Genomic DNA, 22,412 nt, shown 5'->3' on the forward strand with positions numbered 1-22,412 from the left:
CACTACATTCTTCAGCCTCGATCGGCTGTTCATGATGCTGGATTTTCCGCTTCTCTGTAGGTTACTTGTAAAATTTTATGCGGCCGATATATAACACCTTGACTCTTCTTTTGTTTGTCTATCCGCGCACGTACACAGGAGGAGGTTCACGTACTTGGATTCACATTTGGATCTGCACATACGGAATGGACAAAGCGGACTATTCGGGCACATACGCAGTGACACATGCCCAGTTGCACATATTCAGTGACCCAAGTTGTCTATTCTTGCACATAACTAGTGGCACATGCCAAATGGGCCAAGTGGTCTACTCCCAAATTTCTTATTCGGAGCAAGAACGAAATGGCACACATACCCAGCCACCAAGAGGGATGGGGGATCATTCCTAATGTGAAAAAGCAGATAGGCTGGCCGGAAAAGCTTGGTATGTGGCTAGCTACTCTGCGCAGGGAAAGGTAAGAAGGGTAAAGACCATGTTGACGTAAAGGACGATAGTTCCAGGCCGACATACCTAGAAGTGCCTGAAGTTCCCAAAGAGTGCTAAATGCAATAAATTACACTTTACAGAGGCCCATGTTGTTTACACTTGCACATACCCAATGGTACATGCCCATTACACATACTAACGGGTCAATTTGTCTATTAGGATACATTCTAAGTGGATACAATCGCTGGTGCCTTGCGTACCTTTCAGAATCGGCAAACCTATTCTTATCGCGAATGCAGTGTGAGTATACAAGGATCGGGGATAACGGAGACAACAGATAAAATCAGGGATAACATTCGAGAAAGTTGCTGTGCATGCATGGACGCGCGTCCTGCGCGGACCAGTGTGTTCAACTTTCCAACGGGTGAAATATGGTCCCCCGAAGAATCACAACCAGGTACGCGTGTCAATCTCCAAAGGCACAAGCTTGCGTGAAGGAGTGTAAATACGGACCTACATGCCTTAAATTGCTAGCGATAAAGTGCTAGAAATTCAAAAAGAATGTCAATCATGCTTGTGATGTGTCCGCGACAGCTCGTGTGGAACCCACGTCGCTCAGCACAGCACCCCCATGCTCTACCTGTTACACCACGCGCAACGACGCACCCGCTAAGCCACTGCAGCGGGTAACGTATTGTTTGGAACGTAAATAGACAGAGCAAGAGAGATCGATCAATCGAAGCTGAAGATGTTAGTCCTTCTGCACTGCAATGATAGTTACTGCTCTAAAATTGGCCTCAAAGATGAGGTATTCCTACGTCCATCTCATATTTAATCTCGCACTGGCCACCAATTGAAGGTCAGGTACTGGTAAGGCGATGCATCATGAGTGCTTGCTTTCACGCATTAGTACCACCGACCGATGGCGACTTGAACCACCTTCCTGTCGTCGTCGCTGTCATCTGCGACGCGAAAAATTTCAAGGTGGTTGCCAATGACTACGTACATACTCACCACTTCTCTCACTCCTGCCTCCTGCCTCCGGACTCTTAGAATATGCAGATAGATAGATAAATGAATGAACAAAATAAAATAAATAATAGATGAATCCTATTGATTCCGGTTTTAATAAGTAAAGAATGATGGCAGTGGCGTATTTTGTGCAACTTCAACGGGTATTTGAATCGTTCAATTTCCTCAACCTCGCTATTGCGTAATGCCACAGAGTTTCTTGAATTGTTTAAGTGGTCCTGTGCACGTATTCCACGGCAAAATCGTGATAAGGACGAGTCAGGAAGGGGGGGGGGGAGGCGCAGCTGACGTGCGTGAGCGTCAACGAAATTTAACGCTGACCGGCGTCCTGCTTACCCAGAGATTAGATGGCCACGTGAGTCTAAGATGTCGCACAGGACGTGAAAGACGCTTTGAGGTGTCCACTGGCGAAGACTGGCAAGAACACACACACTTGCAATGCGCCTGCAGCAAATGATATGTTTTGGGTGATAAGGCGTTTCAAAGGGTCACTCGGTCACCGGCTCGGCGGCTTAGTGGCTACATGGTCGTCGTTATGGTGTTGAGAAAGAGGTCGCGAGTTCTATTTGGGACTGCGATGGCACCGCTTTGCGATGGGGGCGGAATGCGAAAACACTCGTGTGCTAAAATTTAGCTGCACGAAAACGAAACAAGTGAATATTATTCTCGAGTCCACCTCCACCACTACGCGGTTGCCCCGTAGCCCGTTTGATGCTTTCAGCCGTAAACACAATCAATCAATCAATCAATCAATCAATCAATCAATCAATCAATCAATCAATCAATCAATCAATCAATCAATCAATCAATCAATCAATCAATCAATCAATCAATCAATCAATCATTCGCTGCGAAGTGTACAAATCGGAACAAGAATTCGACCGCGATTGACAAGCCTTCTTTTCGCTGCATGAATTTACGCGCAAATGTTTGCAAACTTCTCAATAGACGAGTAACCTTCGTCCGGCCGGCATCTTTAACTAACATCTCACCCATAAAAGTGATTCGAATGCAGCACGTCGTTCCAGTGGGAACCGGTTGCCTCCGGTAGTCTTCGGTCTCTGCGCTCGACGTAGCTTTACGCGGAAAGCGGTACGGAGGGAAAAGCCGTCGCGTTACCGGTATTCCTTGTCGGGGGTGTAGCTCAGATGGTAGAGCGCTCGCTTAGCATGCGAGAGGTACTGGGATCGATACCCAGCACCTCCAAAGAATTATTTTTTTTGTTTTTCTAATTCTGAGAGAAATTGCGTACTTCGGTTAAAATGTAATGGAACATTAAAGGATATGCTGCCACGAAATTTTTACGTGATAGCAATAAGGGCCCCGTGTCGCGGAAAATCAGATGTCGGCGTCGGCGGCGTGGTCCGTGAGAGAAAAATCATCGCGAACCACGCACACCGCTTCACGCAGGCCCTTCGTGTGACGCAGAGGGTTTACTGAACTGATTGAATTGATTGAATTGATTGAATTTCTCAAAGTAAAATGTCTCAGAAAACTCGTAAAGTACGACTTGCCCTGACACGCTGTCACCTACTTTGTGGAGGCATGACTTCAACAAAGTGTTCGTTAGGCTAGACAGAGCAATGCCACTCTTAATCAACTGGGGGCGACTAGAACGAAAGTCCAGGATTGTTTTATTTTATCTAGGCTGTTACTCCCAGCTTGGGACGGTCAGTGACATCTTTACAAAACCAGTACCCCCAACTTTTTCTTGACATTTTCCCGCTAAGGCATCCAGCTGTTGTTGAACATGAGCAGGGCTAATTTCCGTGAAAAGCAAGCATTAAGCAAGCACTCCCAATTTTGCGTCGTCCATCCTCGATGTGTTGTTGTGTATACAGTGGCAACCATTATGGCTGTATAGATGGATGATACGTGCTGCATACTACTGTCCACATTCTGAGGCGATAAAGACTAAGACACAGGGGAAGAGCGCGCAGAAGAGCAACCCTGAAAAAAGTCCAAGATTCTCTGTAGAGTAACCTATTAAGCTTGGGAAGAGAAAGAAACATACACGTAGTGTTTACACGCGCACAATAATACAATATACACAACTCAGTGCTAATTCTCACTTATTTTCCAGCTTTTTGCTTCGGCGTTTGACCAAAGCCGAAAGCACCGTACGAAGAAGCTGCCTTGATTCAGTGTCTGCTACTAGGAACAGAAAGCGCTGTCCAACCGTGATGGACTACATGGTACATGCAGTAACTCGTGTGCAAGAGATCCGCCCCGGTTTATTTCCCTTTATTGCCCCAGAAAGCAGATCGCGAGTATAATGGCATCAATATACAATCAAGCGTGAAGGCATTCAGAACTGAATGACGCAGTTCCTGTGTTTTCTTCACCTTACCGGTGAAATAATAATTGGCTATGTAAATGCAGACGTATATAATCCGTGAGGAAAAGCGTACGCAGCCACGTAACCCACGTAATTATTGATCTGCTTCTTCAGCTTCACCGCAGGACGGACCGCGGCAGGAGGCGGGAAATTGTTGGTCATGGCCGCCTGCATCATGACTGCTTTGGCCGGGTCCAGCCTTCCATTGTCGACTAGCCATCGCGATGATTCCCGTGCGGCAGACAATGGAGGGAGCAGGACAGCCATTGGTGCTAGGAAGATGACCTGCTTCAGGCGCCAGTCGGTGACCACGGGTTGGACGATGACGATCCAAATCTCACATAACGTCAGGCCTAGAACCACCAGGAGGAGGAGATGGTGCAGCCTGTGCGCGTAACTCATTACCTCGAACTGCATGAAACTGGTAAAAATTGTGTGTGCGGCAACATTGGCCCCGGTAAGAAGGCTGACCACAGCGTAACGCACGTAATCTGTCGCGGCGAAGGCCGCTACCACTACTGTAGAAGCCAAAAGCATGGCTCTCCTGCCGACATAGTCTACGAAGGTTCCGGTCAGGACAAGGGAAACGATGGCACCGGCGTTCTGCAGGGCGACAAGGGTGGCCGGCAGCAAACGTTGGTCGCACACCATGTTCCAAGAGCTCACCGCGCTAGTCTCGGCCGTCCGAACGTCGTAGTTCCACTCTTCACAGGGCACGTCGCGTGGGTCGCTGGTGTCCTGTAAACATCGGTTGTACCACTCGTCAGCCCCGGTTTTTACAACGCCGCTCTTCCGGTGCTCAGTGGAATCGCCGTGGTCAGCGGATGGCTCGCAGCGTTCGTAAATGCGGCAGCGGCTGAAGCGTCCATCGGCCTCGATCGGTATGGCAATATTCTTCCAATCGGCTGCAGAGATGTTGAAACCGGCGAGCGGCTTGCACCAATGGTCGACGTCACCGGTGACGAGGGAAATCACCATGGTTTGGCAATTAGCCGAGACGATTCCCGGAAGAATGAGGACGAGCATCATCCTCTGGAAAGGGCCGTGACCAAAGGCTTTCTCGCAGTCAAACGACTCACTTGTTCGGAGATCGGCGCCGGCCAGTCCTTGGTGGAGGACGACGTGTATCGCCTCGTTCTCAGTTGTCGCGCTTCAGGTTTAGTAGTCCTGGAGAAGAATTGCTGACGAGAGCCAGTTTTGCGGACCTGCCGAAAAGAAGGCTTCTTCTTCTTCAGCGCGTGCTCCTCAGGTTGTCGCAGTGTCGCGGGCCCTTGTACGGCGTCAGCTTTTTTGGTTACTGTTTAGCCAACAAATATTGGTAATCAAGTCTTAACCTTTATTAATGCGATTACAAAGTTTGGACTACTTATGCCCGTACGGGTTGCTGCTATCTAAACGCCGTTTCATGACTCACTTAAAAAACATCCAACGGAAAGCTTACGAGGAATGATGTCGACGTTAACAAAAATCGAACTGAAGCAATCTAGTGAACTATCTTATTGTCACGCTGTTCCATTAAGTATAGCCATATTGCTCAATTTTTTGTTAACGACATTTTGTTCCCGTTTTTCTAGCTCAACGCGTATTGCTCAATGCATGCTGCAGATGGTCGAATTCTGTTAATTTCATTCATTCATTCATTCATTCATTCATTCATTCATTCATTCATTCATTCATTCATTCATTCATTCATTCATTCATTCAAATAACTTTATTCAGTGCCCTGCGATATGGTGGGGTGGGCCTGGACCGTGCCTAGGTTTCGGCCAAGGGTTGTTGGCCCTTGGTGGCTTCCTCGGCTCACTGGACTGTCCAGAGTTGGTGCTGCAAGTCTGAGCTGAGCAACGCGGACTCTCAGCGCGCGCGGAGGATATCGCTGTTTGAGGCTGCATCACCGTTATCCTGTATTACAGCCGTAAATTCCTATAGGATATGCTCCAGGGTGGCTCTAGAGTTGCAATGTCTGCACTTGTCCGTTGGGTATAAGTCTGGGTGAATTACAGTCCTTTCTCCACATTGAGCTGTTCTTGGTGTCGGCTTTTTCACTTGTCTGTAGATGACTTCTTCAATTATATGTTGCCGATTTCACTTGTCTCTTTTTCTGCGTGGCTATTTGGGACTCTACCCAGTGGCGCATACCCATAATAGAGTATGGGTACTTTACATTTGCAGTTGCACATACCTATAAAGAGAGGTGTCCGGCAAGGAGCCCCAATCTCTGCAATGTTCTACACGGCATGCTTAGAAGTATCAAGCGACTATAGTTGGATGGCTCAGGAGTGAGGATCAACCCGAATATCTCTGCAACTTTCGGTTTGGAGGTGGCATTGTCCTGTTCAACAACACTGCGGACGGACTACAACAAATTATTGAGTATGTTAACCAATACAATTTAAACGTGGAGCTGAAGATTGATATGCAGAAGACAAAGGTAATGTTCAATAGCCTGGCCAGAGAACAAGAATTCGTCATTTCCACTCAGCCTCTTGAGTCTGTGCAGGAGTATGTTTACCTTGGTCATTTAGTAATTACTAATAATTCTCATGATGATAAAGAAATTTACAGAATAAAGATGGGTTGGAGCGGATATGGCAGGTATTAGGAAATACTGACCGGGAGCTTACCACAGTGGTAGAAAAGCGTGCAATCATTGCATTATACCAGCGCCAGCATATGGGAAAGAAATTTGGCAGCCCACAAAGAAAGTCGTGAAAATGTTTGGGACCGCGCAAAGAGCAATGGAACTAAAAATGTTAGGTGTAACGCTAATAGCCAGAAGGGAAAAGTGTGAATCAGACAGCAAACGGGGACTGCCGATATTATAATCGACATTAACAGAATAAATGATTGGTCTGAGCAGGCCATGTAAGGCGTAGGATAGATAACGAATGGACCATTAGAGAGTAACTGAATGGGTGCCAAGGGAAGGGAAGCGCAGTCGAGGACGTCAGAAAATTAGGTAAGGTGACGAAATGAGCAAATCTGCAATCGAGAGTTGGAATCAGCTAGAGCACGACATGGGTAATTGGAGATCGCTGGGAGGCCTTCGTCCTGCAGTGGACACGAAAAAAAAAGATAGGCTGAGGATGATACCGAATGGCCTAAGTGGTTTATTTGGCAGCTACTCCTTCACCTATGTTGTTCCAAGTTGTCTATTAGGCAACACACCCAGTGACACGTACATCCAGTGGCTCAAGGGACAGAACATTTCTAATTTGATAAAAGCACAGAGACCTCCCGCAAAAAGTTTGCTACTCTGAGTCGATAACAGAAAGAAGAGCAAGGACAAAGTTGACGTGAAAGAGGCTAAATATGGATCGACGACATACCCGGAATGTCGGGGAAGTTATCTGATGACAAACAGACGGATGGGCATACTCAGCGAGAACCTAATGACCTCTTAAATAGCCACTACCATAGGAACAAAAGAATTTACGATAGTTTGAAGTCCCGATAAATGCACCCCTACAAATTATCATTGTAATGCTTCTTTTATTTAGCGTTTTTCACTGCAGATTTAGAAGAAGCAGTAGAAGTAGACGACAGTAATCAATATTCCAAATTTCTCATTAGTGTTTCTTTTTAGGTTCGACCAATTGTATTCAAGAGTCATCCTATATTCCTGGTCATTCATCCATAGTGAGTATCAGGCACTCGTAGAAAAAAAAAGCTAGCCAACGCTCGCGTTTGTATTAAATTTAATCATGTGGTTTTCGTAGTTAGCGACAACCGCCTCGATTACAAAAGAAGGAGGACGCATAGAAGGCGCGCAATCGCTCTTTTCTGCTCAAAGACAAACGCTGCCACTCAAGAGGCAACTTCGCACTGCGTCCCACGTGCCAGGCCTCAATTATCCCGTTACTCGGCCGCGTTGCTGTGCAGTCCAGACAAACCGGTAGACTACCTGATAACGGACCGTCGATAGCTCAGTTGGTAGAGCGGTGGACTGTAGAGGTTTCATTCCAAGCGGACATCCATAGGTCGCTGGTTCGAATCCGGCTCGACGGACTGAATGTATTTTTTCTTTCTTTATAATCCTGCACACTTTTGTTTAACATTGTGTACCAATCAAAATTTAAAAAATCTATTCGTGTAGAACAAACACAGGTGCTTTGAGCAGAAATGATGTTGCATGTTATACCGGGTGTTTCAGGGAACACCTTGAAAATTTTGTGAAGGTTTGCTAAGGCAGATAGTACAATTCTTGCTCATGAGTTGGTCTGCTCGAAGAGGCGGACATTACGTGCAAAATTCTAATGCCTATTGGAGTAATTAACGAGACATCACGAATTGTGTTAGGAACTAATTACCTTGTAGCCGAAGTTGCAATTTACAAATTCTAGCCGTGTTGTTCGCAAAGCGGATCCACTTGGAACGACTTCTGAGGACGACAACCTTTTCGAGATGTCATGCAGATACTTTGGCGCTTAAATGCATAGAACTACGTTTTGATAAGAAAGTAACTGGAGCACCAATGCATTTCTCCGCAAAGTTTGGGAATGAATATCTCGAAACTGGTGTCATCCTGAGCATTCGTTCCAAGTGCATTCGCCTTTCAAACTCCACTGCTATAATCTGTAAATTGCTAACTGGACCATAACGTAGTTAGTTAAAAGTTATTTAGTTAATTTCTGTTAATTAAGCAGTTATGCATTTCAATTTCTCGTGCAAGTGTAGTGCGCGCTAGTTCGAGCAGACTACCTAATGAACTAGAGTTGTATTATCCATCGCAGCAAACCTTTGAGAATTTCTGAAAGTGTTCGCTGAAACACCCGGTTTGTGCAGCTGAAATGCTGCCAAGCAAGAGCAAACGCAACCACAGACGGCAGAGGATGATAATGCAATGAAGTTTACCAGATGCATGACACAGCGTATAAAAACATAAACACAGATCTACATAACGTAACCTATCATATACATTACTGTAGCAACGTATAACGTCAACACATTTAGCAATAATGCGAGCGTCCAGGTCAGAAAAAAAGAAAGAAAATAAGTTCCCAGGTTGCGTTGGATCCGCATAACGTTTTTCCCACGTTTATGCGACGGGATTATAATTATAACTGCCGCCCAACATGGCAGAATGCACACGAAAAGCCTCGAAACGTCATAGAAGACATTTTTAATACCGAATTAAACCTAGTGGGTTTCGTAGAGTGCCCTTTGCCTCCTTGACCTTGAGTGACCTGCGCAAACAATAGCACCCAGTGCGACGCCTTCAGAATGAGCCCAGTGTACTGTTCGCATGCGCTAGGGCGTGAAAATCACGCGGATACTTAGTTAAGATTACAGGTATGCGCTCCCTACGAAAACCTTCGCTAAGGCTACTGCGCCTTTCCCTGCTTAGAGTATTAAGAGAGAATTTATGATATCTGCAAGAAGAAAAGCAGAGCAGCAATTGGGGCTTACTATAACCACCCTTGATATTGGCGTCTACACTTTGCGCAATAACATTTTGTTTGGTGTACGTACATCAACAGCACGCAGTGTATTTGCATTGGCTTAAAGAAGGCTGCGTTCTTCCAAGAGGATTTGCATTAACTTTATATTCTGACGTGTTCTGTGAAGATTACGGTAAATTTCTGTATGCAATGCAACTTAAAACTGCCGCATTTTGTCATTCCTACTGCACACCTATGCATTGGAAGAAATTTTCCGGTTGTAAAAGTTATCCTGTTCCCACACTCACATATCGGCCATTCTCGTTGCGGTGCAGATTACCGGCTCTGGCATTGCGCGGGTGAGCTCTATGTCGCGGGTTCGATTCTCGTCGCGGAGACAGCAGTTGAACGGGAGCAAAGTGAAAAAAAAGAGTTCGTTAGGTGCATCACTTTCTCTATTTATCCATAGGGTGATGTCGTCCGCATAGATCGTATCTTCTAGATCCCGTAAGTCCCGTATGGATAAATAGAGGAAGTGACGCCTACATAGAAGAAACGCTGCAAAAGGCCATCAATAGAATTGAAGAGCACTTAGAAAAAGCCGGACTTAAATGTTCAGCTACGAAGTCGGAGGCTCTCTTCATCAGTCCACAGAAAATGCGAAAGAAAATTCCTAACCACGGGATAAAACTCATGGTTAATGGGGACGCAATTCCAAACGTAAAAGCTATACGAGTGCTGGGCATGCACATTCAGGACAATCTAAGAAATACGGAAACGATTAGAAAGCTTGAAATGAGCGTAAGCCAAACTTGTCGACTCCTCAGAAGAATCGCCAACAAGAAGGCAGGCATGAGGGAGGCTAACCTATTAAGGATAGTACAGTCCTTCGCGATCAGCAAGATCACATACGCAACGCCGTACCTTAAACTAACAAGGGCCGAAAAAAACAAAATAGAAATCCTCATCAGGAAAGGAGTTAAAACAGCCCTAAACCTTCCACCATGCACCTCTACGCACAGGATATTAAACATGGGCATTTCCAACACCCTAGAAGAGTTGATTGAAGCCACACTAGTCTCCCAGCAACAGAGACTAATGAGAAGCAGGGGTGGTCTGAGACTTTTAGAGAAACTAGGATACAAAACTAGCAACAAAGTAAGAAACACGGGAGCCATTCCGTCGCAAATCAGAGATAGGATACGCATACCACAACTCCCGAAGAATATGCATCCCAGTCACCATCAGGATAGGAGGAAAGACAGGGTTAAAGCACTACAAAAATCACTAGATAAAAAGCAAGGGGTTTTCTACACGGATGCAGCAGAATATGAAAGCAGACCAGGTTTTGTCTCAGTGACGACACAGGCTAACGGTGAGAACTCAAAGAGCTGCAGTACCCCGCAAAACAGAGTGGAGGTTGCAGAGGAGGTGGCCATAGCCCTAGCTTTGACTCAAAAAGGGGTCAAAATCATAGTGTCAGATTCCAAAACAGCCATCAGGAATTATACAGCAGGGAGAATCTCCAAAGAGGCGCTCAACATATTGGAGAAAGGACCAATTCCAGAAGAATTAGTAAACCTTATATGGACTCCTGCCCACGAAGGCTTGCCCGGCAACGAGAAAGCGCACGCATTGGCCCGAGAGCTTATTTACCGGTACACCAATGCAGCTTCTCCAGCCAGGGAGCCCCTACAAAAAGAAGAAGGCATAAACACTTACAGCGAAATTCTCGCTTATTATAGAATGGGAAGGAAAACACTGCCAGAGGCGCATAAGAAACTAAGTAAGCAAGAAGAAATAACATGGAGGCAACTGCAAGCGGGGGTGATCTGCAACCCCTACATACTGAAGAGATGGCACAATAACATTGAGAACATGAACTGCAAACACTGCGGGGCAAAGGCGGACATGATCCACATAATATGGACATGTCCTAGATACAATAAACCAGACAGGGATAGACAATCCTGGGAGACTTTAATGACCAGCTCTAAGGAAGATGATCAAAGAGAAGTCATCCGCATGGCCCTGGACACCGCTGAGCTCCAAGGAGCATCAGCCAGCTGAAAAGGGAGGAGCAATCCGAAGAGACAGGAAGACTCCTGACTCTTCGGGGCTCTTTTTGCGGGTGCCAAGAAACGTTATTCCTCTCTCTCTCTCTCGTTAGGTGCACGCTAAGGAACCTTATGTGGTCAAAATGATTCTGGAGTCAAGTATTTTAGGCCGCGCTTCACAACCAAATCGTGGTTTTGGCGCGTAATGCCCCAACATTTCGTCATATTATTCCTCGTTGCACTGGACGCGCGTTTTGAGCGTCTCGCAGTAACGAGGATCGTGTTTAATTATCGGTTGTACCCACAAGGAATTGAAGCTCGAAATGATAATTGCTTACGCGATCGCCTTTTCTTTACCTTATAAAAAGGGATAAAAAGACTTGGCTGAAGGCTTAGCTTGGTTAAGCCTGGAAGATTGCGAAAGCAATACCCTTGGCTGCGCCTTGGTTCGGCTGATGGTGTGGACATGGTTGCCCTTTGTTAAACTTATGGCTATACATCATCCGACATAGCGCAAGGCAGCGCGCCGACCACTGCGAGGAGCCGAGCTGTAGAACCATTTATCCTCCTAACGTGACGTCACACCAGCGAGCGCCCTCTCTCGGTAGCGCCGCAGCAGCGGCGCGCAAGGCTTCGCCTCCACCATCGATGCCGCGAGCTGGGGCCCCGTCTCTCGGTCTGGCGTGACGTCACATGGTCACGTGACGCGCAGCAGTGTAAGGAGGCGCCACGACCACCGATGGGCCGAAAGTGCGAGCAGTATTGCTTTCGCAATAAAAAATTGGAGGACCGTTAAACCACGCCTCTAAGAGTGGAACGCGACAGCGCTCAAAGAACCGTGACTGGTTCCCACGCTTCCCGGCAACTTCAGCTTACGTAACCGTAATGTTTGCCGGGAAACGCCGGCGGCGTACGCTACGCACGAAGGCCAGCTTTCCGGTAGAAACACGGCCGCTTGTGTGGTCCAATCTCGGAGTTTGCGCAGAGCCACACGAAATCCCAAACGTCAGCTGGAAAAGGGGTCTGTCTTTGAGTTTCCGCATTACAGAATTGTTTTCTCGTATATTCAAATTAAAGTCCGACGCTATCGTGTCTGTAGGTTCTGTGTAAGTCCTACTTTATGAATTTTCTGAAGCATTTTACTTTGAGAAATCCAATCAGTTCAGTAACGCCTCTGCGCCACACCGAGGGCCTGCGTCGTTCGGGATGATTTTTCTCTCACTGACAACGCCGTCGACGCCGACGTAGGATTTTCTGCGACACGGGGCCCTTAATGCTATCACGTCAATAATTTGGGGCTGTATATCCTTTAATATTCAATTACATTTTAACCGAAGTACGCAACGTCTCTCAGAATTAGGGAAAAAAATTTATTGGAGGTGCTGGGTACCGATCCCAGTACCTCTCGCATGCTAAGCGAGCGCTCTACCATCTGCGCTACACCCCCGACAAGGAATACCGGTAACGCAACGGGCTTTTCCCTCCGAACCGCTTTCCGCGTAAAGCTACGTCTAGCGCAGAGACCGAAAACTCCCGGAGGCAACCGGTTCCCACGAGAACGACGTCCTGCATTCGAATCACTTTCATGGGCGAGAGATGTCAAGGAGAAATGTAGGGCGGGGGAAGCTTACTTGCTTATGGAGAAGTTTGCAAACATCTGTTCGTGCGGTTAACTAAGGGCGCGCTTCAAATCTTGTTGCCCCGACTTGCACTTCTTCCGATGAATACCGGGATGGATGGATGGATGGATTGATTGAGTGATTGATAGAGATATATTGGTTGATAGTGTTTATGGCCAAAAGCATCAAACAGGCAGCATGGTATACGCTTACTTGTGGACTGGGAAATAATATTGACTTGCCGGGTTTTCCGCACCTAAATTTCACTACACGAGCATTTTCGCATTCCGCCCCCCTCGCAAAGCGGTGCCGTCGCCGTCCCGAATCGAACTCACGACCTCTTTCTCAACAGCATAACGATGACCATTCAGCCACTTGGGCGCCGAGCCGGTCACCGAGTGTCACTTTGAAACCGGCTATCACCCAAAACACGTCATTTGCTGCAGACGCACTGCAAGTGAGTGTGTTCTTGCCAGTCCACGCCAGTGGACACCTCAAAGTGTCTTTATCGGCCCGGTGCGATACCTTAGACTCACGCGGCCAACTAATCTCTGGGCGAGCAGGAGGCAGGTCAGCGTTAGATTTCGCCGACGCTCACTCCCGTCAGCTTTCCGGGACTCCTCCTTGCTGTGGCAGATTAGCATATCACCACTTCGAGAGGTCAAGAAACTCTAAGACACGTCGAAATAGCGAGGTGGAGGATATGGAGTAAAATACTCATAGGGATTGCAGAAAATACCGCGGTGCGCTCTATTCTTTTCCCGTTCAAAGAGGAACGAATAAGATTTGCTTCTAATTTATTTATTCATTTATTTATGTGCATATTCTAAAGGCTCGGAGGGGCAACTGTGAGTGGTGGTAGGTATAGCGTATAAGTAGTGATAGGGGGGGGGCAACCAACTTGAAATTTTCCAACGTCACATATAACAGCGACGAAGGCAGGAAGGTGGTTCCAGTCGTCGTCGATCGGCGGTACTAATGCGTGAAATTAAGCGTTCATGCTGCGTTTCTGAACCGGTCCCTAATCTACAATGGGTGGTCAGTGCGAGATGAAATGTCGGATGGACGTAGGAACAACTTATTTTTTTAAGGTCAAGATTAGTGCAGTAAATCTTAGCGCAGTAAAGCAGGGTTAACATCTTCAGCTTACGTTAATCTCCTTCTCTATCTCTTTGTGGCACTACGTAACGTGTATTTTCATCCATACAGTTACGAATGGTTGGATCGATGGATGCTGTGAGCGTCCTTTTTGAAACGGTGAGATGGGTTGCGTCCCCAACCTGTTGTCCTTATTTTGCGTAATCTCCTACCTATCTTTAAAGAGTACACACGAATGATTCCCAGCATCAAACTTTCTGGTCCGTTTTTCAAAGTTTGTTTTTATGCGTGTCGGTTGGATGGATGTATTCTATGAGCGTCCCCTTTGAAAAGAGCTGGTGGGTTGCGCCCCTTAACCCAAGGATATCGAGGAGGCCAGAAGAGGTTAAACCTGGGCAGATATCTCCACATTATAAAACATGTTCCATCGTTTTCCTAGCTTTATCGCAGAAAGCACATGCTTCTTCTTCCTTGGTGTACCTCGCTTTATAACTACGCGTTCTAAGGCATACCGATATCGCTACGAAAAGTAATTAGCCTCCCTTTGAGTTATCGTAAATTGATTCTTTCCTGATTTCGTTTTTTTCTTTTAGTTAATTACTCACTGCAGGTTTCTTTTCCATTGCCGCCACCCATGAGCTTATCTCAGCCTCTATGACTTTCAGCTTGACGTTTTTTGTTGCCATGTAGCTCACCATACCGGTCGCGTAGTTGCGGTAAGCTTCCTAGTTCTTTTCCTCTTCTGAGTGTCAATGTTTTTGCTGGACAAATACCTTAACACTCTGATAATCATGACTTATTAGGATCCCCTTTGAAACAGGGTGGTGACAAATATTCAGCTAGCCTACTTGAGTTCTGAAGGTATGCTATACATGCTTTTCGTGCTAGCATTTTCGCGTAATCTCTTTTATCTTATTGCGTTTGTTCAAAACTTCTTTATCTACCTTGTACCGCTACCTACGCCTGTAACAGTTCTGGTCGCATCAATCTCTTACCTGGTTTTTTGCCACCAATACTCATAATGACGCTTGCTTATTTCGACTGCAGACCGGTTGATGCTTCCGTACACTTTAAATCCACGCGCTCCTGGAAAACGTAAGGTACCTACGAGTCTCATTGGATGAATTCCTTCGCATTCCATTGGCATGTGCTGAGTGGTCTCTGTATTTTTGCTGCAGCTTACACATGCCTCATCTAGTTGCGAATATTTGCTCCTCCGTGTTTTTGTCCTTGAAAAACCAGCTCAAGCTTCAAGTTGCGAGGCAATTCTCTTCGTGTTATCGCACGGATTTTCCCTTGCGATTTATTTCTTCTTATTCTTGTAAATATCCGTGGAGCTTATTGTGCGCACTTTTTGCATCCAATTCATCGTCTCTGTTTCTCTCACTTTCTTTTTGATGGCTCCTGGTTGACTATTTACGCTTTCAATTTCAATTTCGTTGCCAGGTCGGTAGGCAGGTTAAACTTTATTAGACAAAAAGCGTCGTTCAAGGGGGGAGGTAGCCTGTCAGGTCTTGTCTGCCAGCCACTTCACCGGCTCTTTTCACGGCTCGGAGCTGATCCGCCTGGCCGGTCCCGGCGAGGCGGGAGCGGCCATGAGATAGTAGTGGGGAGGGTCCTTCCGGCAGTCCCAGATAATATGGTTTAGTGTGGCAATCTCTCCACATAGCTTACAGAGGAGCTCGAGGTTCCTTCGACCGTTCAGCTAGAAGAGTGGTGGGCTGTAGAGGTTGCACCCAGAGGGGACATTCATATATCGCTAGTTCGAATACAGCTGGACAAAACACACTTCTTTTAACGCGAAGCTTTCTTTGCAGCATCCCCGCCCTCCACCCCCTTCACTGCGCCTTTTTTGCTGACCGTGGCTGTCTGCTGCTACTGCTGCTGCTGCTCGTGCGTTCTCGCCGAATAGCTCACAGTCGGCGGCGGGACCTGGGAGCGATGGCACACGCTACTTTCCCGCTGCTGTGGAAAGTAAAGATGTAAATCGGGACTACGCGTGTGGGTCGCTGGCCGCTGGCGGAGAGGTTAGGACGCCACGATGAGGTGGGTGAGAGGCCTATACTCCTGTGGTGGTGCTATATGGCACGGATGAGCGTGGCCGCGTGGTCCCTACCTTGAAAGCCATCTGAGGTGGGCAAAGTGTCTAGGCATTCCGAGGTTTGGCGGCTGTATGCATATGCGATGTGTTCTCGCCGCTTAGTTCGTGTTGAAGCGGGATACAGTACGAAAGGCAACTCGCTCGCGGCTGCTGCCGCGATTCCTCACGCCAGTATGTTGATAGCGAGTGTCCGCGGTCATCGAAGCGATGTGTGTTCACGTTTGCCTGTGTGCGCGTGACACCATGCTTGTTAATTCAATTACAAAGAATGCTCACATATTTATGTGGCCGATAGAACAACTATCCAAACTTCGCATAGACGTCTCGACCGTTTGTCTTTCGGGGGAAAGTGCGGCATTTATTTCTGCACCCTTTGGAAATGAGCTTCGCGCCTTCTTCATATCATCTCATTGCATGAGAAGCAAGCATCGCATCGCATTAAGAGCATTGCATTGCATTGCACAGTGAGAGCACGCTGCAAGAAGCCGTGGACGCGATCGAAGACCAGCTAAACGGTTCCGGTTTGATCTGCTCACCGAGCAAGTCATAACTGCTGGTGTTACTAAGAGCGAACTTAACAAGAGCGAACCAAGAAGACTTAAGAAGAGCGAAGCGAGGGATTACGAGGCTATCGGTATCGTGACGAGGAACGGCCAAGTGATCCCGGAGGTCGACAAAATCCGGGTGCTAGGCATGATTATAGACAAACGACGGTGCAACGGCGAGACCATTTCCCGCCTCACAGCCAAGATTACCAACGCAATACGTCTCATCAGACGGGTCACCAACCACAAGGCCGGGATGAAGGAGCAAAGCTTGATTCGGCTTGTGCACTCATTCGTAATCAGCCACGTCACCTACGGTTCAGCCTTCCACAAATGGTTGCAGTGTGAAAAGAATAACATCAATGCCCTTATACGACGAACTTACAAGGCGGCACTCGGACTATTCAAGTGTATGAACACCAACAAGCTCCTGAGCCTGGGGGTACACAATACCCTCGAGAAAATTGCGGAAGCGCAAAGGACCGCCCAGCTGGAGCGGCTCTCTATGACCGAAGCCGGCAGGCGCATACTTCAATACTTCGGCTTCCCGCCCGGGGCGAAAAAGGCGAGTAGCGACGTTCCTGTCCCGGATGGGACCCGGCGCAGGATTCGGGTAGACCTCGATCATGCCGAGAAACATGAACCCGGAGTTTAACAAGGGGAGAAGAGCGGCGAGGGCCAAGGCCCTCATCGACTTTCACGCAAAGGACGAGCACGCAAGGTTCGCGGATGCGGCAGAATATCAGGGAGACAGCGCGGCGTTCGTAGCTACTGTCATCGAGGCGTCGTCCGGCGCGCGACGCGGGCAGCGGCGAGCTTACGGGTCCGAGAGGCGTGTCAGGCAGGAAAAGATGGCCATTGCCCTGGCCATTGCCGACCCCGGGTGCCAGACGGTGTTGTGGGATTCGCGAAGTACAGTGTGGAATCATGCCAAGGGCAAAGTTTGTGGTGAGGCTGTGCGCGTTCTGTGCTCTACTCACCTGCCACGAGAGAATAGGTATGTTAAAATGAAGTGGTTCCCGGCGCACGCGGGCAACGATACATCGTAGAAGCACGATAACCACAATGAGACGGCAGACGCAGTGGCGCGAGCGCTAACCAACCGCGCCACTGCAACCGACCGTCCAACATTGTGCAGTGTCAAGGACCGCATGACGACGTTCAAAGAACTTAAACAGCTTCACCGTCTGGCTCGGAGGACTTTCCAACCCCCGCACCCGGGGCTGAACGGAGCGCAGGTGGTGCTGTTCAGACAATTACAAGTTGGTGCCTTACCCACCCCAGTGTTAGGAATCATCTCTACCCGAAAGTATATGTAAGTGATGTGTGCTGCGTGTGCCAGTGGGAGAGGGCCACCCTGACGCACATCGTATGGGATTGAACCAAGTTCCCCGACGAAGCTTCGACAAGTACAACGATTCCGCCGCGACTCGTGGCTGCTGCGGAATGCTACGACCACGAAATCCAAACCTGAGCCGTCCAGCAGGTCTCGGCGGCTCTTGAAAGACAAAGGCCGAGCGAAACTGACGGGACTGTCCCCGTGAGGGCGACCGACCGCGGGAGTAACAAGCGCTGGAGTTGAGTAGAGGCCACTTGCATTGAAGACGTCCGGGGCCAACGTCGCGGCGCCATTTGGTCATGGTGTCGTTCTGCAGGCGCGGTGGTAGTCCAAGCATTGTCGAAATCAATTCGGACTGTAGTCTTCAATTTGAAGTTACATTCGTAGGCCGAGGAACAAAGTCGCCTTTATCGGGGAATCCTATAAGTCTACGTAATTTTCGTCAGGGTAGTACGTATATGTATGTGCGCGTGGTCATTATATCATGTGTGCATGCGTTTATGTGTATATTCACAATGCAGAAAACCATGATTTTTTCCATTCCCAACGTGCAGCCTGGAATTCTGAAGTATGTTTCGGTAGTCTCGTGGTCAAACACACACATCAACTTTCAAAGGGCCAATGCTTTAGCTATCCAAAGGATAAAATTATATTTGCCAGATATAAAAAAACGCTCACGAAAGACACAAAAATACTGTGTGCCGTCAAAACAGAAAGCAATTAAGTTAGAACATAAGTTCGTGATTTTCATTGTTATGAGTGCAAAAGAATATTTAAAAGCATAATTATAGCAGACCAAAACACAAGAAGCGAATTTTTGATGTCGCCAACAGGACAGTGCGCCCAGTAATTTCATCCAAATCTTCCGGTGGCTTCACTCCAGCATTGCCTTGGTTTGAAATCGACGAGACACTTTAAAAATGTCAGGACGTTTGCTGCCACCAGTCCTCCCAGTCTTCCTGCTGGAAGACTTGGAGCTCTCTATGCTTCCGGTCTTGGACTTCTTGCGTAATATCCCCTGTACGAGGGTTCGTTTCATGTGATTCATTGACATCCTGGATAAGTCTGAAGCGCGCCTTGCCACGATTCGTGCTTCTTCCACCTCTGTCGTGCGTGGCAGGACGCGAATGACGAGCAGGGAGACGAAGGGGAAAAGTCCCGCGACGGCGAACATCATGTCTTCGTGTCCGGCTGGCTTCAGCACGAGGGTCATTGCCGCGCACACGGTCGCGACACGCCCGAAGGCAAACGCCCAGCAGAAGACACCGGCTCGCACTGCCGATGGAAAGAGTTCCAGGACGTAGGTGTAACAGTGTACAAGGATTGCGTTAGAGACACCCTTGGACAGGACGAGTAAAGTCTTTGTGATCATGCCGTATCCACCGCCCACCGCCACACTCAGCGCGCATTGTATGGAGCCCGTCAAGAGGAAGCACACGCTGAGCACTCTGACGAGTGCGACGCCGGTGATCAGGAAGTGCATCCCCGCGTACGTCGCCAGTGTGATGACAACCGTGAAGCACGGGATCCAAAATTCGTTATACGACGCTGTCGAAAAGGCGCCGAGGTAAAAGATAAAAGACATGGAGAAGCAAACGGCAAACATGGCCAACGCTCAACGCCGGAGGGAGCGATAGTCGACCAAGTCTTCCATATCCGCACCTTCGCGATTTGCGTTGTTCTTGATCTGTTCTCTCAGCTTCTCCACGAGACAGGCCGTGACGGGAAGTGGGACATTGTTGGTTTCGGCAGCCTCCATCATGACTGCTTCAGCCACGTCCAGTCTTCCTTTCGCGACGAGCCATCGGGGCGACTCTCGAGCGGTAGACAAAGCCGGGAGCAGGAGAGTCATCGGGGCCAGGAACATCACCTGCTTCAGACGCCAGTCGATGACCACCGGTTTGACGATGACACTCCAGACCTCACATAACATCATGCCCAGAACCGCCAGGAGGAGCAATTGCTGAGGCCTGTGCGCGTGCGTCATCACCTCGAACGGTATGAGGCAGGTAAAAATCATGTGTACCGAGACACTGGCCCCGGTAAGGAAGCGCACCACAGCGTACCACACGTAATTTGTGGCCGCGATGGTACACACCGTGCATGTCACTAACGCTGCGGCGGAGGACAGTAGCATGGCTCTCCTTCCGACATAGTCAACGAAGACTCCGGCTAGGATGAGGGCAACGACCGCGCCGGCGTTCTGCAGCGCGATAAGAGCGGCCGGAAGCAAGCGTCGGTCGCATACCATGTTCCAAGAGCTTACCGCACTGGCCTCGGCCGTCCGAACATCGTAGTCCCACTCTTCACAGGGCACGTCGCGTAGGTCGCTGGTGTCTTGGATGCATCGGCTGTACCACTCGTCAGCCCTGGTTAGTACAGCGCCACTCTTGCGATGCTCAGCGGAATCGATGTGGTCAGCGGGTGGCCTGCAGCGTTCGTAAATACGGCAGCGGCTGAAGCGTCCATCGGCCTCGATCGGTATGGCAATATTTTTCCAATCGGCTGCAGAGTTGTTGAAACCGGCGAGCGGCTTGCACCAATGGTCGATGTCACCTGTGACAAGGGAGATCACCATGGCTTGGGAATTAACCGAGAACAGTCCCAGAAGAATGAGAACGAGCATCCTCGTCTGGAAGGGGCCGTGACCAAAGGCTTCCTCGCAGTCAAAAGACTCGCTTGTTTGGAGATCGGCGCCGGCCAGTCGCTGAGGGAAGACAACGTCCATCGCCTGGTTCTCAGATGTCGCTCTTCGGGTTTAGTAGTGTTGTGCGGTGTCCAAAGAGAGGATTCAAAGAGACAAGAGCTAGCGGTGCGGAGGGGCGGAAACGAACACTTCTTCTTCATCAGGTCGCGCTCTTCACAGTCTATCACAGTGGCGCGCGCCTTTGTACGGCGTTGGCATCTCCGCTTTGTACTTGGCGAACAGAAAATAGTTAATTTCGCTTCAACCTTTAATAAGGCTTGTACCCTAATTATCCTAGGAACCTGTCCTACTAGTCTGGTGTGCTCTTATCTGAATGTTATTCCATTATTTTCTTTAAAAAGAATATTCGGTGGAGCTCCTGTCTTGATCAATGCAGGCGTTCATGCGAATAACACCGAAGGAACGTATAGGGAGATACTGTCTGCTTGCATTCATCCCTTTTGTGTAGTCGACTTGGCTCAATTTTCTGGTACGGACATCTTCAGTTTTTTGTTGCTCAACGATCAACACTCACTGCGCGCTATTGTTCCATTCGGTTCATTTCACCCCTTTCTTCACTCTCGGCTGTTTTTTATTCTGGCTTTTCCACCCCTCTGCGGTTGACTTCTAAATTTTTATGACGCCGATATGCAAGTCCTCGGCTCTTCTTTTGCTTGTCTACCGGGGCGCCTGCTCAGTGGCACATACCTATTGTGGAGGACGTTCACATACTTAGTTTCACATTTGCATTTGCACATAGCGAATGGACAAAGCTGACTATTCGGGCACATACCCAGTGACACATTCCCAGTTGCACATATTCAGTGGCCCAAGTCGTCTATTCTTGCACATAACTAGTCGCACATACCCAATGTCCCAAGTGGTCTGCTCCAACATTACCTATTCGGAGAATGAACAAAATGGCGCGTGCACATACCCAGCGGCCAATAGGGATGGGGGAACACTCCTAATGTGAGAAAGCAGTGAGGCCGGTCGGAAAAGCTTTGTCTGTGACCTGGCACACTGCGCAGTCAAAAGTGAGAATGGGAAAGGCAAAGTTGACGTAAATCATGTGTGAAGAAGAAGACGCGCCTCGTTTCGGCTCGCGCTGTTGATTGCTGGCGTCCGTTTGGACAGTGCTTCGGGCTGCCTCGCCGTTCCCGGTTGCTGTGTGTAGTGTTGGTCAGCAGAAGAACGAGACAGATGTCAACCCATATCACACCAGACGCAAGACTCTTTATTCATGCGAGCACCCATATATATACCCGGGCAACAGTGGTGCCATCTCTCTATGGCTTTGATAGTTATGCAACTGAGGGCACCTAGTGTCGCCCTACGACACTACACTGTGCCTTCGCATTAGGTGCGCCAATAAACCTTTCTTCAATTGGGGGGGGGGGTGCGGGGGCTCAAACCCCGTCGCTTGAAACACTGGAGCTGAGATCAAGAACGCTACCGCCCGCCATGACCGATAGCTCATCCCAAACGGCACGGACGGCACACTCCGTCACCTGCAACGGCGTTCCACAACAACGGGACCCCAAGACCTTCAGCGGTGCAGACGACGAAGACGTAAAAGACTGGTTTGCGTCATATGAACGGGTGAGCGCACACAACAAGTGGGATGATCCAGCCAAGTTAACCCACGTCATCTTTTATCTGGCTGGTGTTGCCCAACTGTGGTTTCACAACCACGAAAGTGACGTACCCACATGGTCAGTCTTCATGACAACCTTTATGGAAGTGTTCGGCCGACCCGCTGTTCGCAAGCTGCGTGCCGAACAACGCT

At 48.5% G+C, this 22,412-nt stretch overlaps 2 protein-coding genes and 2 non-coding genes across 4 annotated transcripts; 2 read left to right on the forward strand and 2 right to left on the reverse strand.

Moving 5' to 3' along the window:
• The first annotated feature begins 2,592 nt into the window (after positions 1–2,592).
• TRNAA-AGC (transfer RNA alanine (anticodon AGC)) lies at positions 2,593–2,665 on the forward strand. Its single transcript has one exon. It is a non-coding gene; the product is annotated as a tRNA-Ala (tRNA).
• A 1,162-nt stretch (positions 2,666–3,827) lies between these two features.
• LOC139050851 (solute carrier family 22 member 7-like) lies at positions 3,828–4,775 on the reverse strand. The gene has a single exon (XM_070527643.1). It carries the CDS (start codon positions 4,773–4,775, stop codon positions 3,828–3,830), a length of 948 nt encoding a protein of 315 aa, XP_070383744.1.
• Positions 4,776–7,712: 2,937 nt separating this feature from the next.
• Positions 7,713–7,805, forward strand: TRNAY-GUA (transfer RNA tyrosine (anticodon GUA)). Its single transcript has 2 exons — positions 7,713–7,749; positions 7,770–7,805. It is a non-coding gene; the product is annotated as a tRNA-Tyr (tRNA).
• Positions 7,806–19,552: 11,747 nt separating this feature from the next.
• On the reverse strand, positions 19,553–20,665 carry LOC139050852 (solute carrier family 22 member 7-like). Its single transcript, XM_070527645.1, has one exon. It carries the CDS (start codon positions 20,663–20,665, stop codon positions 19,553–19,555), a length of 1,113 nt encoding a protein of 370 aa, XP_070383746.1.
• Positions 20,666–22,412: the final 1,747 nt, after the last annotated feature.

The sequence above is a fragment of the Dermacentor albipictus genome, chromosome 10 (assembly GCF_038994185.2).
Source record: "Dermacentor albipictus isolate Rhodes 1998 colony chromosome 10, USDA_Dalb.pri_finalv2, whole genome shotgun sequence".
In the NCBI taxonomy this organism is placed as follows: domain Eukaryota; kingdom Metazoa; phylum Arthropoda; class Arachnida; order Ixodida; family Ixodidae; genus Dermacentor; species Dermacentor albipictus.